At 38.4% G+C, this 20,091-nt stretch overlaps 1 protein-coding gene across 1 annotated transcript in view; it reads left to right on the plus strand.

Annotated features, from left to right (window-relative positions):
• RTEL1 (regulator of telomere elongation helicase 1) overlaps positions 1-20,091 on the plus strand; it is a gene marked incomplete at its 5' end in the record, with an annotated part of 63,409 nt that overhangs the window by 34,464 nt on the left and 8,854 nt on the right. The window contains 4 exon segments of the mRNA XM_072413659.1: positions 20-72; positions 12,048-12,318; positions 14,504-14,719; positions 15,490-15,561. Coding sequence (XP_072269760.1) covers positions 20-72; positions 12,048-12,318; positions 14,504-14,719; positions 15,490-15,561 — 612 coding nt within the window.

The following is a 20,091-nucleotide window of genomic DNA, read 5'->3' on the forward strand; positions in this document are numbered from 1 at the left end:
ATTTTTGTCTTTGTTTTAGTCATTCTTTTACATTCAACGGACCGGCAAAAACAGGAAATGATTCAACACGATGTATTTTACATTCATTCAAAGTTTTAACTGAGAAGAGTAATTTTTGGTTTATTTGTACGCTACTGAGTATTTATTAAGACTGAATAGGAACACGCACACAAAAAAAATTGTATATTACATGTAAAAGTTGTTCCAAATTTAGCTTGGACTCAGCCATTGCTCATCATCTTTAAAAATACTTATTAACTTATTGTCTCTGGCTTTTTCTCTGAGTCAGTCACTCAAGTTGAAGTGAACCTTTGCTTCAAGAGGCAAACTTTATCCAAAAGATCACACAAAATAAACAAAGCAACTTTTGTGCACATTTCTTCCACGCTCGGTCTTAATGTCCAACTCTGGGTTAGTTAAAAAGAAAAAAAGTAATATGTCTTATGAAACTATGACAGCTATCAACATGGGATTGTTAAGCATGTAGATTATTTTATGATCAGTAGTTGAGACTAGATCACTAAGTTTTGATTTCCTTGAAGTCACTTTTCTGAACATACATGCTTTTAGTTAGTGCTGTTATCATTTGCTGTCATTCCAGCATCTTGATCCATGAAATGGTTTCCTTGTAGACCTGTGAAATAGGGATTATTTTCACAGTTTTATGTGACAAGATATCAGAAAACATTATCACTATTACCAACAATAATAATATTAAACAGTATTTAGTGCCAATATATTACGTAGTGCCGTACATTAAATACTAATAATCAAACATGTTCGCTCAGCAAATATGTACCGGTATGCAGATTTCTAACTGGTTATCCCTGTTCTGATTACTAAAATACTCACCAGAGGTCATGGCACCTGTTCTAATATAACAGCCCTCTATGCTGGCTGATCAAACAGTGCTTGGGTGTTTATAACCGTTATATGTGACATGTTTTGCACTAGGAAAGTGATAAGGTTGCCTGAAACTCAAAATTTCCGTTTGTCCTTTGTCAGTAATTGCACAAAAAGTAAATCCTGTAGATCTGTAATATTAGTCAAGCAGCAAAACAATGACAGAAGATGAAGATTTAAAGCTGAACTTTCCTTCAGTCTTGCACAATTGTACCTCTCCTGCATTGAAATGGCTCATGAGTATATCACACACAAGTGAGCTGCTATAGTTTGTGGGTTTGAATCCTTGGTTCGGCCAAATTTGCGACTGGCTTCATTGCCTCATGCATATACTACACACAGCTTCTCACAGTGTGCATTTCGAGCTGGAGCTAGCCAGAGCGATGTTAGTTTTTGACTGATGGCTGTCCAGCATCATCTCTCCCTTTTCTATTAAACCTTCCTATTCTTGGCCGATCTCTTTCATTCATTGAATTTCAGTCCCTTCAATCAAGGAGGCTCACAGCATCCTGCTGGCCCTCCCATCAATCATGACATTCCTATACATCAAAAAGTATAGAAATACAGTAATGATATCACTGGGTCTAAAGTAAAGTATATAATATAATTAACCACTTGGGGAAAAAATAATCTCAACCCCAGTTTTAATTCTCTAAAGCCGCGGTCACATCATACCCAGTTTACCTTCTGGTCTGGTTCTGACTTGGTTGTCCATATCACTGCTTACCTAACACTTCCTATTGGCCCATTCTTTTCTAAATGGTCCGGAATGTGATATAATCAACAGAGGACAGGCAAGGGTTGGCCAACATGGGTGCCATTGCAGTGGTGGATCAGTGGTCCCCCTATGTGAAGGTGACATTGTCAAAAAAAGTTTGGATTTGGGGTTTTAATATAATTTGGTCACATTAGTTTCACCTTTTTAGTGTCACTTTTACTGATTTATGGGAAGTATTAATTTTAATCATGCATTCCATTTAGAACCTAGTAAAAAGAAAATTCCCACTAAGAAAATGACACATTCTTAGGGCTATATAATTATACAGTATAGTTGAGCTGACCGCAAAGGAATTAAATGAGGTTTTCTTTTGAAAGCGTTCCAAAATAACTTTGTTATAAGTGTTTTCAGAAAGCCTAAGTAAAAAGTCCTGCTTTCCTGGAACAAATTCACGCCACTGTTGAAACCAGCTGATATTGTTATTGTTTAGCTGAGTTCTTTTGTAGAGATTTTATTTTTTCCTTTTTCTGGGAATTGGTCTCCTTGAATCAAGTCGCTTTGTGTTTGTGAAATCTGATATGGTTTTCTGGGAATATGGTTGGATTTAATGATTTTTAAATAATATTATACATGCATGTTATTGTTAAAAACAACTTGTTTCAATGTATGGTTTCTGTTTTTTACTTTCACATTGCCTATTATATTCTGCTGGTTTGTTAGCAGTCCCTGTTTGCCTTATCTTAATAAATGTCGATAAGGGAGAGATTGCAACACGTCCAAAACATTCTCTTGTGGGAATCAATTACTGCCATTGCAACATACAGACCTGTAATTTGCTTTTAGCTGGTAAGAGAAACCATATCTGTTTTAAAAGGAAGTCAAGTGATGGATTCTAGCGAGGATCACTTTATAATGCTTACTCCTAACCTAAACAGATTTGTGGCATTTTTTTATTAAAGCAAAAATAAACTAAAAAATAATTGCTTACCTTTACTTCAGATCCCCTAGGAGTTTCTTTAGGTTGGGTCCCGCGTCATCCCGGAATCATCCTTTTTCGCAGCGCTTCCGTCCGTCTTCTATCTTCTTCTGGCTACATCACTCAATCTTGCACTGTGCATCAGGTGACGTAGGCTGCTGTAAATGGGAAACAAAAAGAGTCTTGATCTCACTGTGTATGTGTAAGACAAGCATTTTTTCTCAGTAAAAAGCCCCTTCGCTCATGCCTGATCTTGTGCATGCGCAGAGGGAGAATCAAGAAGCCTACTGGGATGCGTAACGTATGTATCCTAGGAGGCTCTGCACTCCCGTTCTGTCCTTACCGCTGCTGGTTTTAAGCCAAAAACTACTTTACATAAAAGGTTTGTCCACTTTTTATGTAAGGTACACATTCTCTTACCAGGAAGGAAATTACATTAAAATATACATTCATTGGTCAGTTGTTGACATTTTTCTAAATATGAATGCTCAGTGTATGCCACAGTCCATTAAGATGTCAAAATATTAAATGGTTTGGGTTAGTTTTTTTAAACAGGTCTGACGAGAAATCCTTTTCCAGAACATATACAACTCTTGGTTAAAGTAATCAAAATTTATAACATTTACATTAGGTTGAAACAAATCTTTTGATGAGTAAGAAGAATCTGTAAGAGTCTACCAAGGTGCTGCAGCACACCCAACATGTTTTATTTTATTTTTTATTTAAAGGATTATACAAACCGTACAAAGAACACCCGGAGGACGCAAATATACAATGAAAACAATCAAAGATATCTAAAACACAGAAATATAGAAATAATTTAATAAGTTACATCAAAGAGGGATAGTGCCATAAAAATAAATAATAATAATAATAATAATAATAATAATAATCTGTCCATACTGCAAGTGGGCTGACTGCACTGTGCATATGCAGCAGGCAGTGCACATAAAAAAATGCTAGGGCAATGGAAAGTAGTAATAATAGTAGTTTTTTTGTTTAGTTTTATTTTTTACTTTTATTTTTCAACAGTTCGTAGACAATAAATTATTGTGCAATATCACAGACTTTTCATTACACAGAAGATGACCGCTACATCAGGATAATAATTCTCTAATTTACCAATAAATATCTTTGTCCCTGTTTTAGAGAAGAGGAAGTGGCTAAGTTAAATGTTTGCGATTATTAGCTGTTAAAATTGTATTGTCACATACCCTAACGTGTCATTGTGTAACATTGTCATGCTAATAGGAAAGTTGAACCCTGTGAGCATGAATAAGCACTTTTATGACATAAATACTTCAATTTGATATTTAACTCCTGATACTTTTACACCACATGACAGGTTACATAACTAGCGTTAAAAAAAATATTATATCTAAATCTAAAATGTTCCACTTCACTTTGAATAGTCCAAATTAAGTGTCTAAAATATCTAAAGTGTTTAAATTAACTGTCAATATTATTCTCACATCATATTAATAAAGTGCAATCCTCTATAGATAGTTTAAGTTGTGCGTCCAAAATAAATAAATAAATAATGTTTTGACCCGTAAGATGAAAAATTCACCCGTAAAATGAAAAATTCATAAACAGTAAATATACTTGCTATTTAGTGAAAAATAATGTAGAAAATGACTCCACAGCAAATCCGATATTTATCTTCCCATCAAATTGTCACACCTACCTCTTCCTCACTATAGCAGGCGTCTCTCTCAGTTCTGACTCTGGGTGTGCCTGCGCTCCCAAGCTTTTTCAGTTTTGCCCATCCATCTGGCAGTCAGGGAATATCTTCTTAATCATCCCTGGCTATTAAGCTAGCTCAGACACAACACTCCACGTTTGTGCAACGTGTCTCCACTAGTGCCGAGCCCCCTAGCTCTGAGCATTTCCTCTGCACCTGTTGTTTAATTTAGTTTTTCCCCTGTCCAGCTTCTCCATTAACCCCTTGTTGCCCAGTCTGTTGTTTCCCAGCCTATTCCCTTGTGCTGTTTTGGTGTTCCTCTCTGTCTGTGGATATTCCTGTGTCCCCTGTGCCTCCTGTTGCTTCCAGTGTCTCCTGTGTTCCCTGTGTCTGCAGTGGACCCTGTGTCACTGTTGTCCATTTCCTGGATCCCTGGTATTTAACTCTTGGCTTGTTCCTGGCCTCTCTTGTTTGCTGCCTGCCCTGACCCCAGCCTTCCTTGAGAATTGCTCTGCTTAGTGATTGGGTACCGTGTATCCTCCTGCCCACCCTGGTGTGTCCAAGGACTGCAACCTGGCAGTACCCAGCAGTACAACATCCTTACCACAGGGAGTTTAATTCGAAGTATGAGATCGGGGTTTTCCCTGACTAGGTATCAATGAGGGGGTCAAGTACCCAATTCAGGTCTCCTCCCACTATGATAGTCCCCTCCGCGAACCCTTTCAGAATCTCCAAATATTGAGATATGGCCGTTGTGGGTTGATGATTGGGTGCATATATAGAGGCCAATGTAAATTTCTTATCCCAAATAGAGATTTTAAGAATCAGGTATCTGCCCTGAGGATCAGAGTGGGAGTCTAGTATCTGTACTGGTAGGGTGTTTATGGAATGCTATAGAAACTCCCCTGGTTCTAGATTCAGGATTGGAGCTATGTGGAATAATAGCGGTTGCGGAGAGAGGAAATCTTGTTGGATTGAAAATGGGACTCTTGCAGAATTAAGATATTCACTCTAGCTTTGTGTTGAGCATATAATAATTGAGAGGGCTTGTTCGGGGTATTAAGACCCTTCACATTAGGGGAGATTCCCAAAGTTTGTGCTTGATTGTGTATTGATGACATTGGGGGGGGGACGAGGGAAGTGGCACCAGACCGGCAAGACGGGCTAAGTCCTCATCCGTGGGGTGAAAAACTAAAGCGGGATCCCAAGTCACCGTCTAACAGGAGGGTAGGCCTATGTGGGGAAAGTGTCCGCGAGCGGCAGAAGGAGGCAAACAGACAAACAACAAGTAAACACCAGTCCCACCTGGGGGAACCCACAAAACAATACTAATAAGAAGAATAAGAGTATTTACTGAGCAATTGAAATATTTCACCCAATATTCTAAACATTTATAAGCCTATTAGCTAGAACACAGGGCAGGAAAACAGATGACATCAATATGTAAAGAGCCATTCGCCAAATTCCTGCTAAATTAGTCTAAGGAATTGAGGGAGTGGTACCTTCAAGTACTATGCCAGCACAAAAAAGGAGTATACACCATCTGTCTCCAGGATAGCAGCTTAGGTATCTCAGGCACAATAATAGGGCTGACAGAGCGGCCCACTGGTGGCCCCAGATCATCTCAGCCTAGTAATCTAGAAGGCATTCTAATTTGCTAACTATCAGCAGTGCCTAAAGTGATGAATAACGTCTAGTTATCTATTATCTAAAACCTGAAAGGGAATAGAAAAATTGACATAGCTACCAGTAGATGAAAAGTCCCACAATGTATGAGAAACTTCTTAAACAGGAACATAAAGTCTCTTCTTGAAGGCGGTCAGGCCACTCGACTAAACACAGCGGATGGCTTTAAGAATCAAATTCGGGGGTAGTCCAATAGCACATGGTGGCCTAGAGAGTTTGTGGATAAATAAACATGGTAAGTAGAAGGTTCCGATAACATCGCTTGAGGTAACTTGGAAGTTGAAGAAATCTTTCGTCAGCGTAGATTTGACAGGATAGGATGTTGTAGAAGTAGGAGAAGGGTGACCCGTTGATGCGCTTGGGGATCTATCAGGCGGAAGTCGTGGAGGAGCTTGCGATGCCGTCAGTTTGCTGATGAGGAGCGAGGTCGCTGTGGGCCATTCAGGTAATATGATGTCAGGAAGGCGTAGATCCCGCACAATGCGAGAAAATTCGGATGGCTCACGAAAAACATAGGTTCAGCCTCCAGATCTGAAGATGAGATGGAAAGGATATCCCCATCTATAGGGGATGTTCCATTCACGAAGAACTGTTAGGAGCGGTTTACGAGCCCTGCAAAGATCCAGTGTATGTTTAGAGAGGTCAGCCATCAGTTGTATCTGTGCCCCTGCATATTGGATAGTTGTAGATTCTCTGGCTTTTTTTCATGATGTATTCCCTGGTTCTAACAAAATGTATGCGACATATACCATCTCTAGGATGTTGGGGGTTTGTGCTGCGTGGGTCCAAAGTTCTTTGTATCCTATCTCTCTCTATATCAACATCGGATGGAACAGCAAGGAGTTTAGCAAATATAGAATAGGCCGCTGTCGACAATTCCTAATTCGGTACAGGTTCAGGTAGACCCCTTATACAGATGCTGTTCTGCCTGTTGCGATTTTCCGCATCATCATGTAATAAATACAACATATTAATTTGCGCTTTATGTTGTTCCAAAATGTCCACATGGGACGTGACTTGTGAAGAAAGATCAGCACATTGAGAGCTGTAGTGGCACTGGTCACCTGTTGAAAGGATTATTGCATGCCCTGAAATTCTGCCTTACAACTTGCTGCCAAGCGACCTATACTATAATCCAGATGTTGCCTGGTGGGAAAGGCTCCAAGGTGGGCCTTCCAATCCCACTCCTCTTCAGTAGCCATTGTATTAGGACTGTGATATAAATCGTCTTCCAATGCAGTAAGTATACAGGGGCTGCCGTTAGGAGAAGTAAAAGGTACCTCGGATGGTGGTGGGGTAGTAGCCTCTAAGCCCTGTGTGTCAGGCTCCTGCTGAAGGCCGGCCCGCGGCTGTACAGATCGTGACTCGGATGCAGCCGAAAATTGAGCCCCAGCTTTGAGGCCTTGTCGCAGTCACTTTGGACTCCCGCGGAAAAGAACCCGGGGATGCCTCCATATGTGGAATCGCCTCCACCGGGGCGTCCCTTCAGTGCTCCCTTGGTTTTGGGTCCCATGGGCGATATTAAAAAGGCACCGTAACGCTGACACAGGCTGAATTCCCCTAGGCGAGATATGGAGCTCTGGAGCTGTGCGTCCTACTCCGCCACCATCAGGTTACGCCCCCGAGTGCAAGATTTTTATTAGGTTATATAAATTTTTTTTTCCTAAAAGCCAAAGAGAAATAGGAACAATTGTAAAGAATGGTGATGTGCTTGTTAGTAGGTGATAGGGCTTTAGGACTGAATTTTAAAGGTCCCAGATGCATATGACTTCTCAGTTTGACTGGCCACTTGCTTAAAACTGCGATCACATTACTACAATGGTTGGTTCTTTTGTAGAAATTAGTGACGATGAATGTAGTCATACTTATGAGAACAGCAGCAAGAAAATGGTCTTGAGCTACGGCTTAAGTTTATCACATGAAGGAGGATTTACGCGTTAGAAAGGAAGGGTACAATAAAAATAATAACCTGACTTGGTCACATGATGAATACATTCTTAATATTGTAACCATCTTTTTTAAGTTTCACAAATACAGCCAGCAGGGAGGACTTGTAAGGCATTCCACAATCAATTATAGAAAGTATATAAAAAACAAATTATACATACTTTTCAATACAACATAAATTTTAATAATGGCAGTCGTCATGATTTAAAAACTGTAATTCACTGAGTTTTGTGGGGAAAAAATATATATACCGCTTCATCAGGAACATAATTCATAAGACCAATAGTATATTACCATAACAAAAATACAATTAAGTCAAGCAATAAATTATATTAACAAAAACACTAACAATATTTACTTACATCATAATACTGTATACCCAAGAATGAATAGGATCAGCGGAGTTCTTTTAATGAAGATGGCAAGGGGTACAGCGGAACAGCCCCTAAGTGTGGCCTTAAGCTCAACTACAGTAGGTACAACTTTGAATAATAACCTGTATAATGTAGTTTAATTCATAAGCAATGCCAATATTATTATTGGTTGGCATGTAATCTAAAGGATATTAGTTTGTCAATTGATTTGCTAACAACCCAATAATAATAATATGTGAATATATTCACAGGTAACTGGAAAATCCCACAAAATAAATACTAATTTGGGGTTTTGAAGGAACAAAAATAGACATGTCTGTTTGTCACTGTTGTTCTTGCAAATGTATAAGGAATATCCTTTAAAAAATGTCTTTTTCTGACCATGAACTTTATACTATTTCAGAGCTTTTTTCGAAGGGAAGAACATTAATGTTACTTTATTGTCTGCTAAGTGACCACTACTGACTCCTGATTACCTCACTCATAACCTCATCACACGCACAGCTCTTAGACTTTTATTGAGCTGCCCCGACTCTCTGGAATGGACTTCCTCATCCTATTCAGCTTGCTCCTACTTTCTGCTCATTTAAAAGAGCTCTCAAAACCTATTTTTTCAAACTTGCCTACCCGTCTTCTTCTGTCTTTTGAAACCGTCACTTCATATCTCTCCTCCTAGTGTGTGAGACTTCCCGCACCTCCTAGATTGTAAGCTCTTCGGGGCAGGGTCCTCTCCTCCTCCTGTGTCTCTGTCAGTATCTGTCTGCCATTTGCAACCCCTAATTAATGTACAGCACTGCATAATATGTTGGCGCTATTTAAATCCTTTTATTATTATTATTATTAATAATAATAATAATAATAATTAGTGGTGCCGTTTTTTTGCATTTGGAAAGAATTCACACTAGTCTGCAGATCTTGCATTTAGGTGTCTCTTATGCTTTTTGGCCACGAAGGACTTTCTTTTCAGTTCCGCTTTTGAAGTCATTAACAAAGATCTTCTACCTTGATGACTAAAAGGGAGGTTATCTGTTCTTCTGCAGCTTGTTTCAGGTCTGTATCAACACGTTCACAATTCAGGACCCCTCAAAAAATGGGAAATCAACAATGGGAAGTATACTTTATATCTCTTTGCTCAGTCACCCTGCATCTACAGATCAACATAGTCATGTGGGGAGGTGCAACCTTCACCTAAAAGGAACATGAGTGCCTTTTAAGCACTATACAATATATGTATAGTTTACTTTTACTATATGCAGAAGCCTGGCTCGCAGGTGTTCTGGTATTTCAGATAATTAGATCTCCCTTCCACTTTTGGATAAAGTTACTGCTTTGTTGAGTACAAGCTGAATTTGTTGCACGTAGGCCCTCTGTCATCCAGACTCCTAGGACAAATTCCCTGAGGTAACCGGCTTCCTTTGTTTATTTGGGAACTCCTGTTGACTTCCTGCGATCTGGTTCTTCCTTCCCATTTTTTTTTTTTGGGGGGGGGGGGGGAGAGAGATTTTGTGCTCAGGGATTTTGGAAGGAGAACGTATTTGATTCTGGACAGACAGGACCTGATACCTGATTTTTTTTTTGTTTGTTTGCATGATTGAATCAGCATCAGTCCCCTGTCTTCCTCCTAATTTTCTTTCTTAGTTCCTCATGCTTGTTACCAAATCATATTTATAATCAATATGTACTTCCCTTTACTCTAAATGCCCTTATTTTGCATTCCTTTAAGTAATATAGGATTTGTCCCTCAGTGTATTTACGTATCCTGTTGGTACTCTGATACATACCTAAGGCATGCAGGTAGTAAGAGATGGTATTCTGGGTAGTCCTACAGTTATTTTAGTTTTATTGTTGCCTGGTTCTCCTGTAGACAGGCATTATACCCAAGTCCCTCAACCTACTCCAGGAACAGGAGTCCCATGCTAGTTTGAGACAACACATGACTAAACTTTTTTTTGTGCACATTCCCAGGGCAAATATACCAAATATCACTCAATGGATTTGTTGAAGTCCATACATTAAAAGTTTTGTTATGTTAACATTTTAAAAACTTTAGAACCATTTAGAAAACATGACTAATAAGTGACTCAACCTATCATAGTGTTTTATGGAGTAATTTCAGCTTTTGAAACATATCCAAGTTTTTTTTTCTTCCTGCGACGTGTGGTGAGTGTGCACGCATTTGTTACATAGTATGTTGTTCACTAAACTTGAACAACTTTGTTGTGCCATTGGGAAAATTTTTTTTCTATCAGATGTATACAGTAAAATGTGTTACTAGATTGTAAAAGGAAACTCTTATGCAAAGCTTGATTTGGTCATTGACAATTATTTTGCATATTCAGTGGCTATGGACTCGATGGAGGATAAAAAATGAAATCACAAATAAAGGATGAAAGATAATAAGTATACTGGACTCACCCAGACCAAGGCGCAAAAGAAGATTACCCATGTTATAGCATGGGCGGGGGTAAAAAAAAAAAAAAAAGAAAAAAAGAAGGACAATACAGAGGAAATTATAAACTGAAAAACAGCAAAGGGTACCCACCAAAGCTGCAGAATATGCAAACTCAATCCAAAACTGCTCATGTCAACCTGATGATAATAAGTTTTTCATTAGTCAAAATATCCTGGAAATAGTGGAATTTTCTAATGGTTGATCCATGCTTCTTCTAATAGGCTAGATGGTGCTGCTGATTGTTTAGAGCAGGCATGGCTGTTTCTCTGTTCACATCCAGTTCAGCTGTGTTGCTTTTCTCATAGGAACATGGTCAAATTTAATTTTCTTTTTCCTACAATTATAATTCTTGATAAATCTTTTCATGTTTAAGGAGCTTTTTTAGACCAGATAGACAGTTTTAAGCATTTACAAGGAAGGACAGCTGCTGACTGACTAAAGCCCACTGGAGAAAAAACACAACAACCCCTCAGCTGCTTATAGCTGCCAGGCTGGCATAGCTCCTGTTATTGTTTACATGCATCTATACCATCTGGCAAGAGGGCAGCCAGGGACAGGTGTCCTTGGCTGACCACTTGCTGGATTGGCTAAACACAATGACAAGAGCCCTGCTCACCTGACAAAGCTGCTGTCATTGTGCAGCCAATGCTTATTAAATTTAGACATCACTGGACCCTGAAAATGTAATTATTTATTTTAAAATCAAAATAAGTATTTTTGTTTATTTGCATTGCATTGTTTCTTTTTTTGTAGGGCTGCTTTAATCATGAGTACGAGGTGCATTTACGCCTGTACTCATTCTTCAGCACCCAAGGGGTGGCTATTTGAGGCCCTCCTTAATAAATAGGTGCTTTGGGGCAGACTGTCTGGTTTTGCTACATGCTTTTTGCCCCTCTTCCTTTTTTGTTAAGCATCATTAGAAAAGACGTTTTTATGGATGGGAGGGAGAGTCACACATGCTTGACAGTGGGCGTCCATGGGTGAATAACATTGTGGTTTTTTACTCTTAGTCTTAACAAAACAAAGCTGAATAAGGTTGAAATTTCAGCTTCTGCAGGAAATGATGGGAAATCTGCATGGCTGATGTTTAGGAAGATACAAGTAATTGCAGAATGATGATATTCTGTTTGTCTAATGAGCAGACTCATATAACTGGAAATGAAAAAGCTGTAAAAAAAGGAAAAGAGTGTTGTTAACCCACTGAATATTAGGACTGGCAAATGTGTGTAAAATTTTTTGACTGATGACTTTTATAATCAATGTATTAATTAATGATAATTTTAAATTAATTTCACCTCTCTATTTAGCTGTGTTCACCGAAGTTCTGTTTTTTAAGGCTTTTCAAATTATTTCCAACAGCTCCAGCCAGCAACTACAGCGTTGCCCCTCCTAACAAAGACCAGCAAACACAGATATCGGCTTACCTAAAGCAGGTGAAAGAAGCCTTGGGAGCTGCCAATTATCAGCGCTTTTCGGTTGCCCTCACCTCCTATAAGAAAACAGACAACTATGACACAATGGTGTGTGAGATTGCTGCATTGCTTACGGAGAAACCTGAGCACTACAATCTGCTGAGAGGTGAGAAGATGCAGAAACATTGCCAGATAGAATGAGAGGTGTTTAACATAAAGGGGATATAACAGCCCATGGTATGCAAAGAGCTAACCCGTAGTTCAAATCAAAACTTTTGTTTCATATTAAGTGAGTTTAAAAAAAAAAAGACCAACGTCTCCAAAAGTTCACCGTGACCAGGCTGCTATTGTATATTGTATACGTCCACATATTATTAACAATTAGTAAATATGTAGCTTCAGGTGCAATTTTGTATTTTTGCTGGTGAAGTTGGAGATGTTCTTATGTTCCCCTCCTAGTTTACATTAAAGGTTAGAAGGCTACTTGGTAAATGTTGGAAGGTGGAAGCTGTGCTACTGAAGGACTGCTAGAGGAGGGGAGCAGGGTGAACTGGGTTGCCTTATCAGTGAGGAGAGGACTTCTGAGCTGTTAGGGCATAGGAGTCGCTGCTCAGTACAGAAAGCAGGGTCCGCAAAACTTTGGGTAGCCTTTTGAATTCTGCGGGGGGTGGAGAGCAATGGAGAAACTTCTGAGAGACACAATTTCAGTGGTTCTGCTGATATATTTGAGAATACATTGTTCTACAGTACAGCTACATAGGTCACTAAGTGCATTTTTTAAAACACATTGGCAGCTTGTTAAGAATATATTTATATGTAAATGCCCACAGCATTACCCTAGGTTCAGTGTCCAACCCCAAGCTGTTGATCCATATGATGGCAAATCCCCAAGCATAGTGAAGGTCCAACTAGGTTGAGGAAAACCTGCACTGTGAGAAATATTACTGCTGCTACTTCTTACTGAACATGCTCTTTTCTTGACCATGGCCCTCATGCTTGACAATTTAGCTTCATAAGTTTCTTGTCACTAAGTCAGAACATGCATACGCCCAATGCAGTTAGAACTGATAATTGTCATACTTTTTTTGAAATAGGGATTAGGAAAGGATTTGCCCAATTGGATGAGCATGACAGACAGATAACTAGGGAAATTCAGCTTTTGCATTTTGTGCAGCTCAGGTTCCCTTGAATTTGCTTAAAACATAATTTCCCAAAATAATCTTCCTAAATACATTACCAGTCTTCTGCTATGAATGGTGTTCAAACCACTTCTGATTTCTTACAAGGAAACCAATGTCTGGCTGTAAGTGTTTTCCAGCGAGCACAGGGGAAGTGATTTACATTCTGCAAAAAAAAAAAATATATATATATATATATTTAGTCATGCAGCACGTTTAAAGTCTTACTGTAAATGTTGTTCTGTTCAAATCCACACTGACACAAACATTTAATTCTTAAAAGTGATTATAGTAAGAGCAACATTTACCTGATATTTTTCTCAACCCCTCCTTAAAGTGATTTTGTGCTAATTTGTTAAACATTGCTGAACTCCAGTCTATAAAGCTAGGTATACACGTGCAATAATTGTCGTTAGAAAATGAACGACTTACGACAGATCAACGATTATGCATGATTATTTTGAACGATCATAGTTTGCACAATTCTGTACATGCTGTATCGATACGATCGTTCAAATATATTCCACCAATAATGTACACACGCTAAATATGATCGTTTGAATGATGCAGAAGGTGACATGTATAGGAGAAAGTGTACTGCAGAACCATTTACGATCACTGAACGACCGTACACAATATGATTGTGAACAATCGTCGCCCAATCAGATCCGCTGGGACAGTTGTTTGTTTCTAACAACAATCCTCATTCATCTGCGTCGGTGTGCACTTTTTTTGTAAACGATTATCAGACGAACGGTCTTTAGTCGTTCATTTCCAACGATAATTATTGCACGTGTGTACGCAGCCTAATATGATAGCAGACACAACTGCATGCGTCCTACCTTAAAAGCCTTTTCTTTGCCACTCCCAGACAGACTAATTTAGTCTTTTTTTTTTTTTCTGGACTCTTTACTTGCACTGAAGCTTAGCATCATGGCCAAGCTCCTCCTTCTGCTATTTCTTGTCCTTACTAGCCATTGGGACATATTTAATGGATATCGGATTGGTTAGTCACAGGACTTTTCTATAAAGTTAAGTCCCTGAAACTAATTGTAAATAAATCAGGGATGAAAAGAAAAAGGCACTTCTATTTTTTAGGGTATTAGGTGGCTTTTGCAATATTCTTATTCTCTCTCTGTTGATATTTTGTTTTGTTCCTTTTTTTCTGCTTAGAATTTCACAGGTTTGTTCGGGTTCATCACAAGAAAAAGTTTAACAAACTGTGTGAGGAATTAACTGGAGACAGCACTAGCCACAAAAGACCCCCAGAACAGCCTCAGTGCAGCAATGAGAGGTCATCATCTCCCCCACCGAAAAACTCTCAGGATATCCCAAAAAAAGATCCATTGGCACCAAGGGTTGATGAGAACCTTACTGACAAGTCCACAAGTAAGCATATCTTGGAACAGATAAGATACCATGTCCTTTACCTCTCTGCTTTGTGGTGTCATTTTTTTTTTTTTACTCGTAGCCAGAGTTTTTGGTTTTTCTTCTTTTACATGACCTGTCTCCACTTTACTATGATTACGTTCACTTATGTGGCAGAGAAAGGCTGTGTATTCTTTCTTAAGGACTAGCAAAAAAAAACAAGAAGTTGGGAGTTCACATTGTTTCAAAGTGTCGTGCACCCAAGAATTCAGAGCCACTGGAATCAAGCAAAGTCCCCAATTTAACTGTTGTCTTTTGGCTGCACACACTGGGACTTTTATTTCTTGTAAATACTAATATACTACTATATATATATATATATATATACTACTACCAATACCCCGCCTCCCCCTTGTTTGTGACTGGTTCTAATCAAAAGCACAGTGATTACTTTTTAAAAAATATATACTTTAATATTAACTCCTACTTTCATAAGAAAGTTTCTCCCAGACCAGATTATTTTTCTTATTATTTGGCAGAACTACAGAGCTCAGGTTCTGAATATAGATATATATATTTTATATACATGCAGTATGAAAAAATAGTAGAGTCAGTTTGGGTATGCGGCCTCTTTATGTTCCAGCGGCAAGATGCTAACCTCACATTGTTCCTTTTTCAGGAAGAACATTTGCCATTGTAAAACGAAAGTGTAAACGTTATGTTGATTGATAACAATGAGTATCTATTTAAAGCCTAAACTATTTTTTTTTCTTCCTCTTCCTTCTGCCAAGTTGCTGGTCAAGTTAAAAATTCCAAAGATGACCAATTGCCTACAATTCAACTTCCTTTTAGTGATGTAGCAGGTAGGTAAAAGCTTATATGTATGTCTATTACTACATGATTACTACAGTACATGATAATGGCCTAGATTTCATTTCAACATTCATTAAAGACTAAAATGTTAGAACAGCCTACAAAAGCTGTCCTGGTCAGTGTTTGATGCGACTCGCCATTGTAGCATGCTGCCCCTCTCATAGGATTTTATGATCAGGCTGATGTTAATATGAACAATAGCAAATATATTATAGCACAATGTACTTTAAAATCCCCAATAAATCAAAAGAAAGATGCATGGGTTATCATAACTCATTTCTCAGCATGTAAATGGCCAGTACCCAGAAAAGCTTCAATAACTTCTTTACTACCATGGTGCTTTGGGGGTATTATCTTCTTTTGCTCATACTTTTGTGTGAGCCACTATATTTAAAGGGTTAATGCTGAAATAGATTATTTTGGAGAGCACTAATAGCTGGTGAACTGCAAAAACAAAGTTTCTGTTTCTCTTTCACATTATAATATGTAGCAAGCTTTTGTTGTAAGCACAACTACTGGTATCCACAGGTATGGTTACTGAAGAATAACCACTTGATTGTTCTGATTTTCGCATTGTAATCTTGCAGGAATATTTCCTCCCTTATAACGTTTTTTGTTTCTCCTTCCTCTTGATATTATCTTCCGGATATGGAAAGAAGTATGTGTTTCTTTTGTTTCAGCACAGTTAACTATGCAAGGGACTAAAAAAAACACTATCCACGAGCTCAGTCACGTGTACCAAAGGTTTGTCTATTTCAAGAGAAGTTTAGTGGAATAGCTTAATAGATCACATGTAAATACATGCTTACTGAAGTTCCGTAAAACAAAAACTATGGCATCTCACTTCTTCGCAATTAAACTGCTGATACTTGTTATACGTCAGCTAGACTTCATGAGAAATTTTTACATATTTTACACTGGAAAGAAGTTATAAACCTCGTTATCAGTCAGCATAGCCCTATCTCGTCCTACAGAGGCCTCTGCGGTTTTCAGGGTAGTTTGCTGCAGTTAAATAGATCTTGCCATTCAAATACAACATGGTCATGATCAAAGAATTCCTGGCTTCCCTTTTTGGTTATGGCCACTTGGTGTGTGGTTATCAGTTGTTAGTATAGCGTCTTTTGTTCCCATCAGAGAGATAAGAGGTATAATTAGCACCGCCATCACCACCACCATGTACAAAGATGATTTCAATTTTTTTTTTTTTTTACATAACACACTATGGACAGAGGCAAAGCTGGCATACATAAATTCTTCTGTCAATGGAAAAAAAGGAATATGTTTTGTTTTTCTAAACACCTTGCCCTGGAACATTACTTTATTAACTATTGATCCTGCCTATAGATCTGCAAATTTTCCACTTCTTGTAAAAGTGTGACAATAATGTTTGTTTGCTGTGACATTGCAACATTGTGGACAGATAACATTTTAGTAAGCAACAAACAACAATTACACCAATGATTTTTTTTTCTCTATGTGAACAAAGGGATCAATAACTGGAATTGTCTTCCACGACCTATTGGGCTTTGCTCCTACTTTCTGCTTATTTAAAAGAATACTCAAAACCCATCTCTTCAAACATGGCTACCCAAATTCTTCTGTCTTTAAATCTCTCACTACTCACCCACCATTCTATATTCCTCTTTCGATTGTATGTTGTTTCCCCACTTCGCAGATTGTAAGCTCTTCAGGGCAGGGTCCTCTCCTCCTCCTGTGTCACTGTCTGTGTCTGTCTGTCATTTGCAACCCCTATTTAATGTACAGCGCTGTGTAATATGTTAGCACTATTTAAAGTACTGTTTAATAATAATATTGATAACAGTTACAAGTATTTCTGAATGTTTACCACTACCCAAACAAGTCACTAGGCCCTAAGTCAAATGTCATAATCATCTTATATATATAAGAAAAGCTCACTGTTGCAAGCACACCAGTCATTGTTATATGGCCGTTTTTGCTAGACAGCGTGGGCTGCCTGTAGATCTGGGAAAAATACAAGCAAATCATTTTTCCCAGAACACATTTTTTGGATAGTTGGCCTTAGTCTTATTTGGCCACACAAAGCCATTTCCAGATAGATTGTTTAGAAGATCATGTCCGTGTAACAAAATTATTTCCTGCTTCTATTTTTTTATCCTGAATAATGTCACACTTGTTTAAAGCCGAGTCATTTAAATAAACCAAAGAAAGACAAAGTTTGTTCCTTGAGAATAGTGAAGAACAATAAGGTTATTCAGAACTTATATAAGTCTTTATTGCAACATCCAGGTAAATTCTGGACATACTAAATTTGCTGTCCCCTCCAAAAATAACAAAACTTACTCATGCCATTTAAGCTTATTTGTTAATGCCTAATGCCCAATCCCTATTACTGTTTTTGTTTTTTTAACTATACATCTAAACAGGAACTGTTAATTATAAAACCAGTCTTATCAGTGATTAATAATGTAAATAGTATTGTTGGTATGTGTATTCATTTCTTAAGTATGTGCATGGTGGACTGCTATTTCCTGGTTGCATATGTAAGCCCTTCTTTTGGTTTAATAAGGCAGTATAATGGTTGCGTCTTGTTAATCCCTGCCAAGTGACCGAAGCAAGGAAGATGTTGATACAAAATTTATGTTTGGAAAGATGAATTATTCAGCCAAAACAATAAACTATATCATTTATATTTTGTTGTTCCCCCTTGTGCACTCAAAACTGCTCTTGCCCACCAAGGCATGAACACCACGTGACCTCTGCCGGTATTCTGTAGTATCTGGCACTAATTCATAAGCAGAAGAGCATTTAGGATACAGTGCCTTTTTCCAGTATATCTTTTTTTCATAGTGCTATTTCTTAGATAAATAACGCACAATGACGCCATCTGCATAATTTAAATTAAGTGTTATTTATCAGACCAGGCCATATTCTTCCATTGGTCTGTGGTCTTTAAGTTCTTACACCCATGAGCCTATTATGAGTGTTTTTGGCGGTGGACAGAGGTCAGCATGGGCACTCTTGCTGGTCTGTGGCTTCAAAACCCGATACACAGCAAGGTTTGTTGCACTGTCTGTTCTTATACTTTGCCCTTATGACCAGCATTTTTTCTCTGATATACTTATCAGCATATACATAAATAAAAAAATATGGAGTTGGATGAATTACATCATCCAATGCATGAACCATCTCCACTAAAGTCCTCTGTGGAGCCAGTGGTGAAGATGGCACTCTCTTGGATGCAGTGATGATAGGTCCTGCACCTGCCAACTATTATTGTCCAGTATTTATATAGCGCCAACATATTACGCAGCAAATATCCATAGTCATAGTCCAAAGTCACATCACTAACTGTCCCTCAAAGGAGCTCACAATATAACGTCCCGAGCTCAGCCATAGGTTTATGACATTTAAGGAAAATGGATTAACCTAACCACATGTTTTTGGGATGTCGGAGGAAACCAGAGTACTCGGAGAAAACCCACGCATTTACAGGGAGAATGTACAAACTCCTTGTTTATGTCTCATGTCCGCTCTCTATTTACAGGACGACTGCTCGTAGGTAAGTATGTGCTGTGTATACTTTCTGGTAATGGCAGAAGCTCACTGCACGCCAACGAGTTTAGTTGGGCTTTAAGAACTGATGTAGTTATTGTGGAGCTGCCAAGCACATCTGATGGTGACAAAGTCTGAAAAAGCTGTTACATTTTTAGGTATGTAAGTGAGCCAGCTCCTGGTGTTTCCAAGGAAAAACAGTTAGTAGAAATAGATTCCTTTTTTTTCTGTTTCAGAATTTTCATGCTATCCCACTACACCATACACACACAAGAAATTGTGTAATTTGGTTACGCCTCTCCTCCTAAGCCAAAATCAAACATTTCCAAATGATCATTTGGGAAGTTTTTCCTATTTCATTCTTACAGTCCCGTGACAATTTCTTCTATACACACAATATAGCCTTTGTATAGTTACATGGAAATTGTTGCCAAGTGTCTAGTATGTATAGACTTTCCTAACTATGGACAGTCACATTTAATCAGCTGCTGGCATTCATTGACTTTATTACAGCAGGCACATGATACGGCTGACATTCTAGTAATACATAAGTCATCCTCCTGCATGTGCTCCTAGACAGTATCACTTCATCGAGCCAAGAAAAAAAGTTACTTCCTCTTATGGGCTGCTTGCTCATTAATTCTGGAAAAGGGTTATGTCATTGTTTCCCCTATTAGTGCTCAGTTGTGGCTTATCGACAGTGGATGCAAAACTGCTTGGCTTTATGAGTTTCTCCTTGCACAGTGGAGATCACTATAAACAAATAGACTGATATAGCCTGCCATGTGAGCATTGGATGCAATGTTTGAGTCCCTATGACACAAAGTAGTTTATTTGCAAAAATGAAAGGATGTGGTAAGATATTTGGCCCAGTGCACAATTTCAGACCTAATCCTGTTTAGGAATGTGCTCCAAGCAGCAAATTGCTTAACTAAAATACTTGCTAAAGGGTCCCTTGAAGTATAATATATCATGCATATCATATA

The sequence above is a fragment of the Pyxicephalus adspersus genome, chromosome 6, assembly GCF_032062135.1.
Source record: "Pyxicephalus adspersus chromosome 6, UCB_Pads_2.0, whole genome shotgun sequence".
NCBI classification, from domain to species: domain Eukaryota; kingdom Metazoa; phylum Chordata; class Amphibia; order Anura; family Pyxicephalidae; genus Pyxicephalus; species Pyxicephalus adspersus.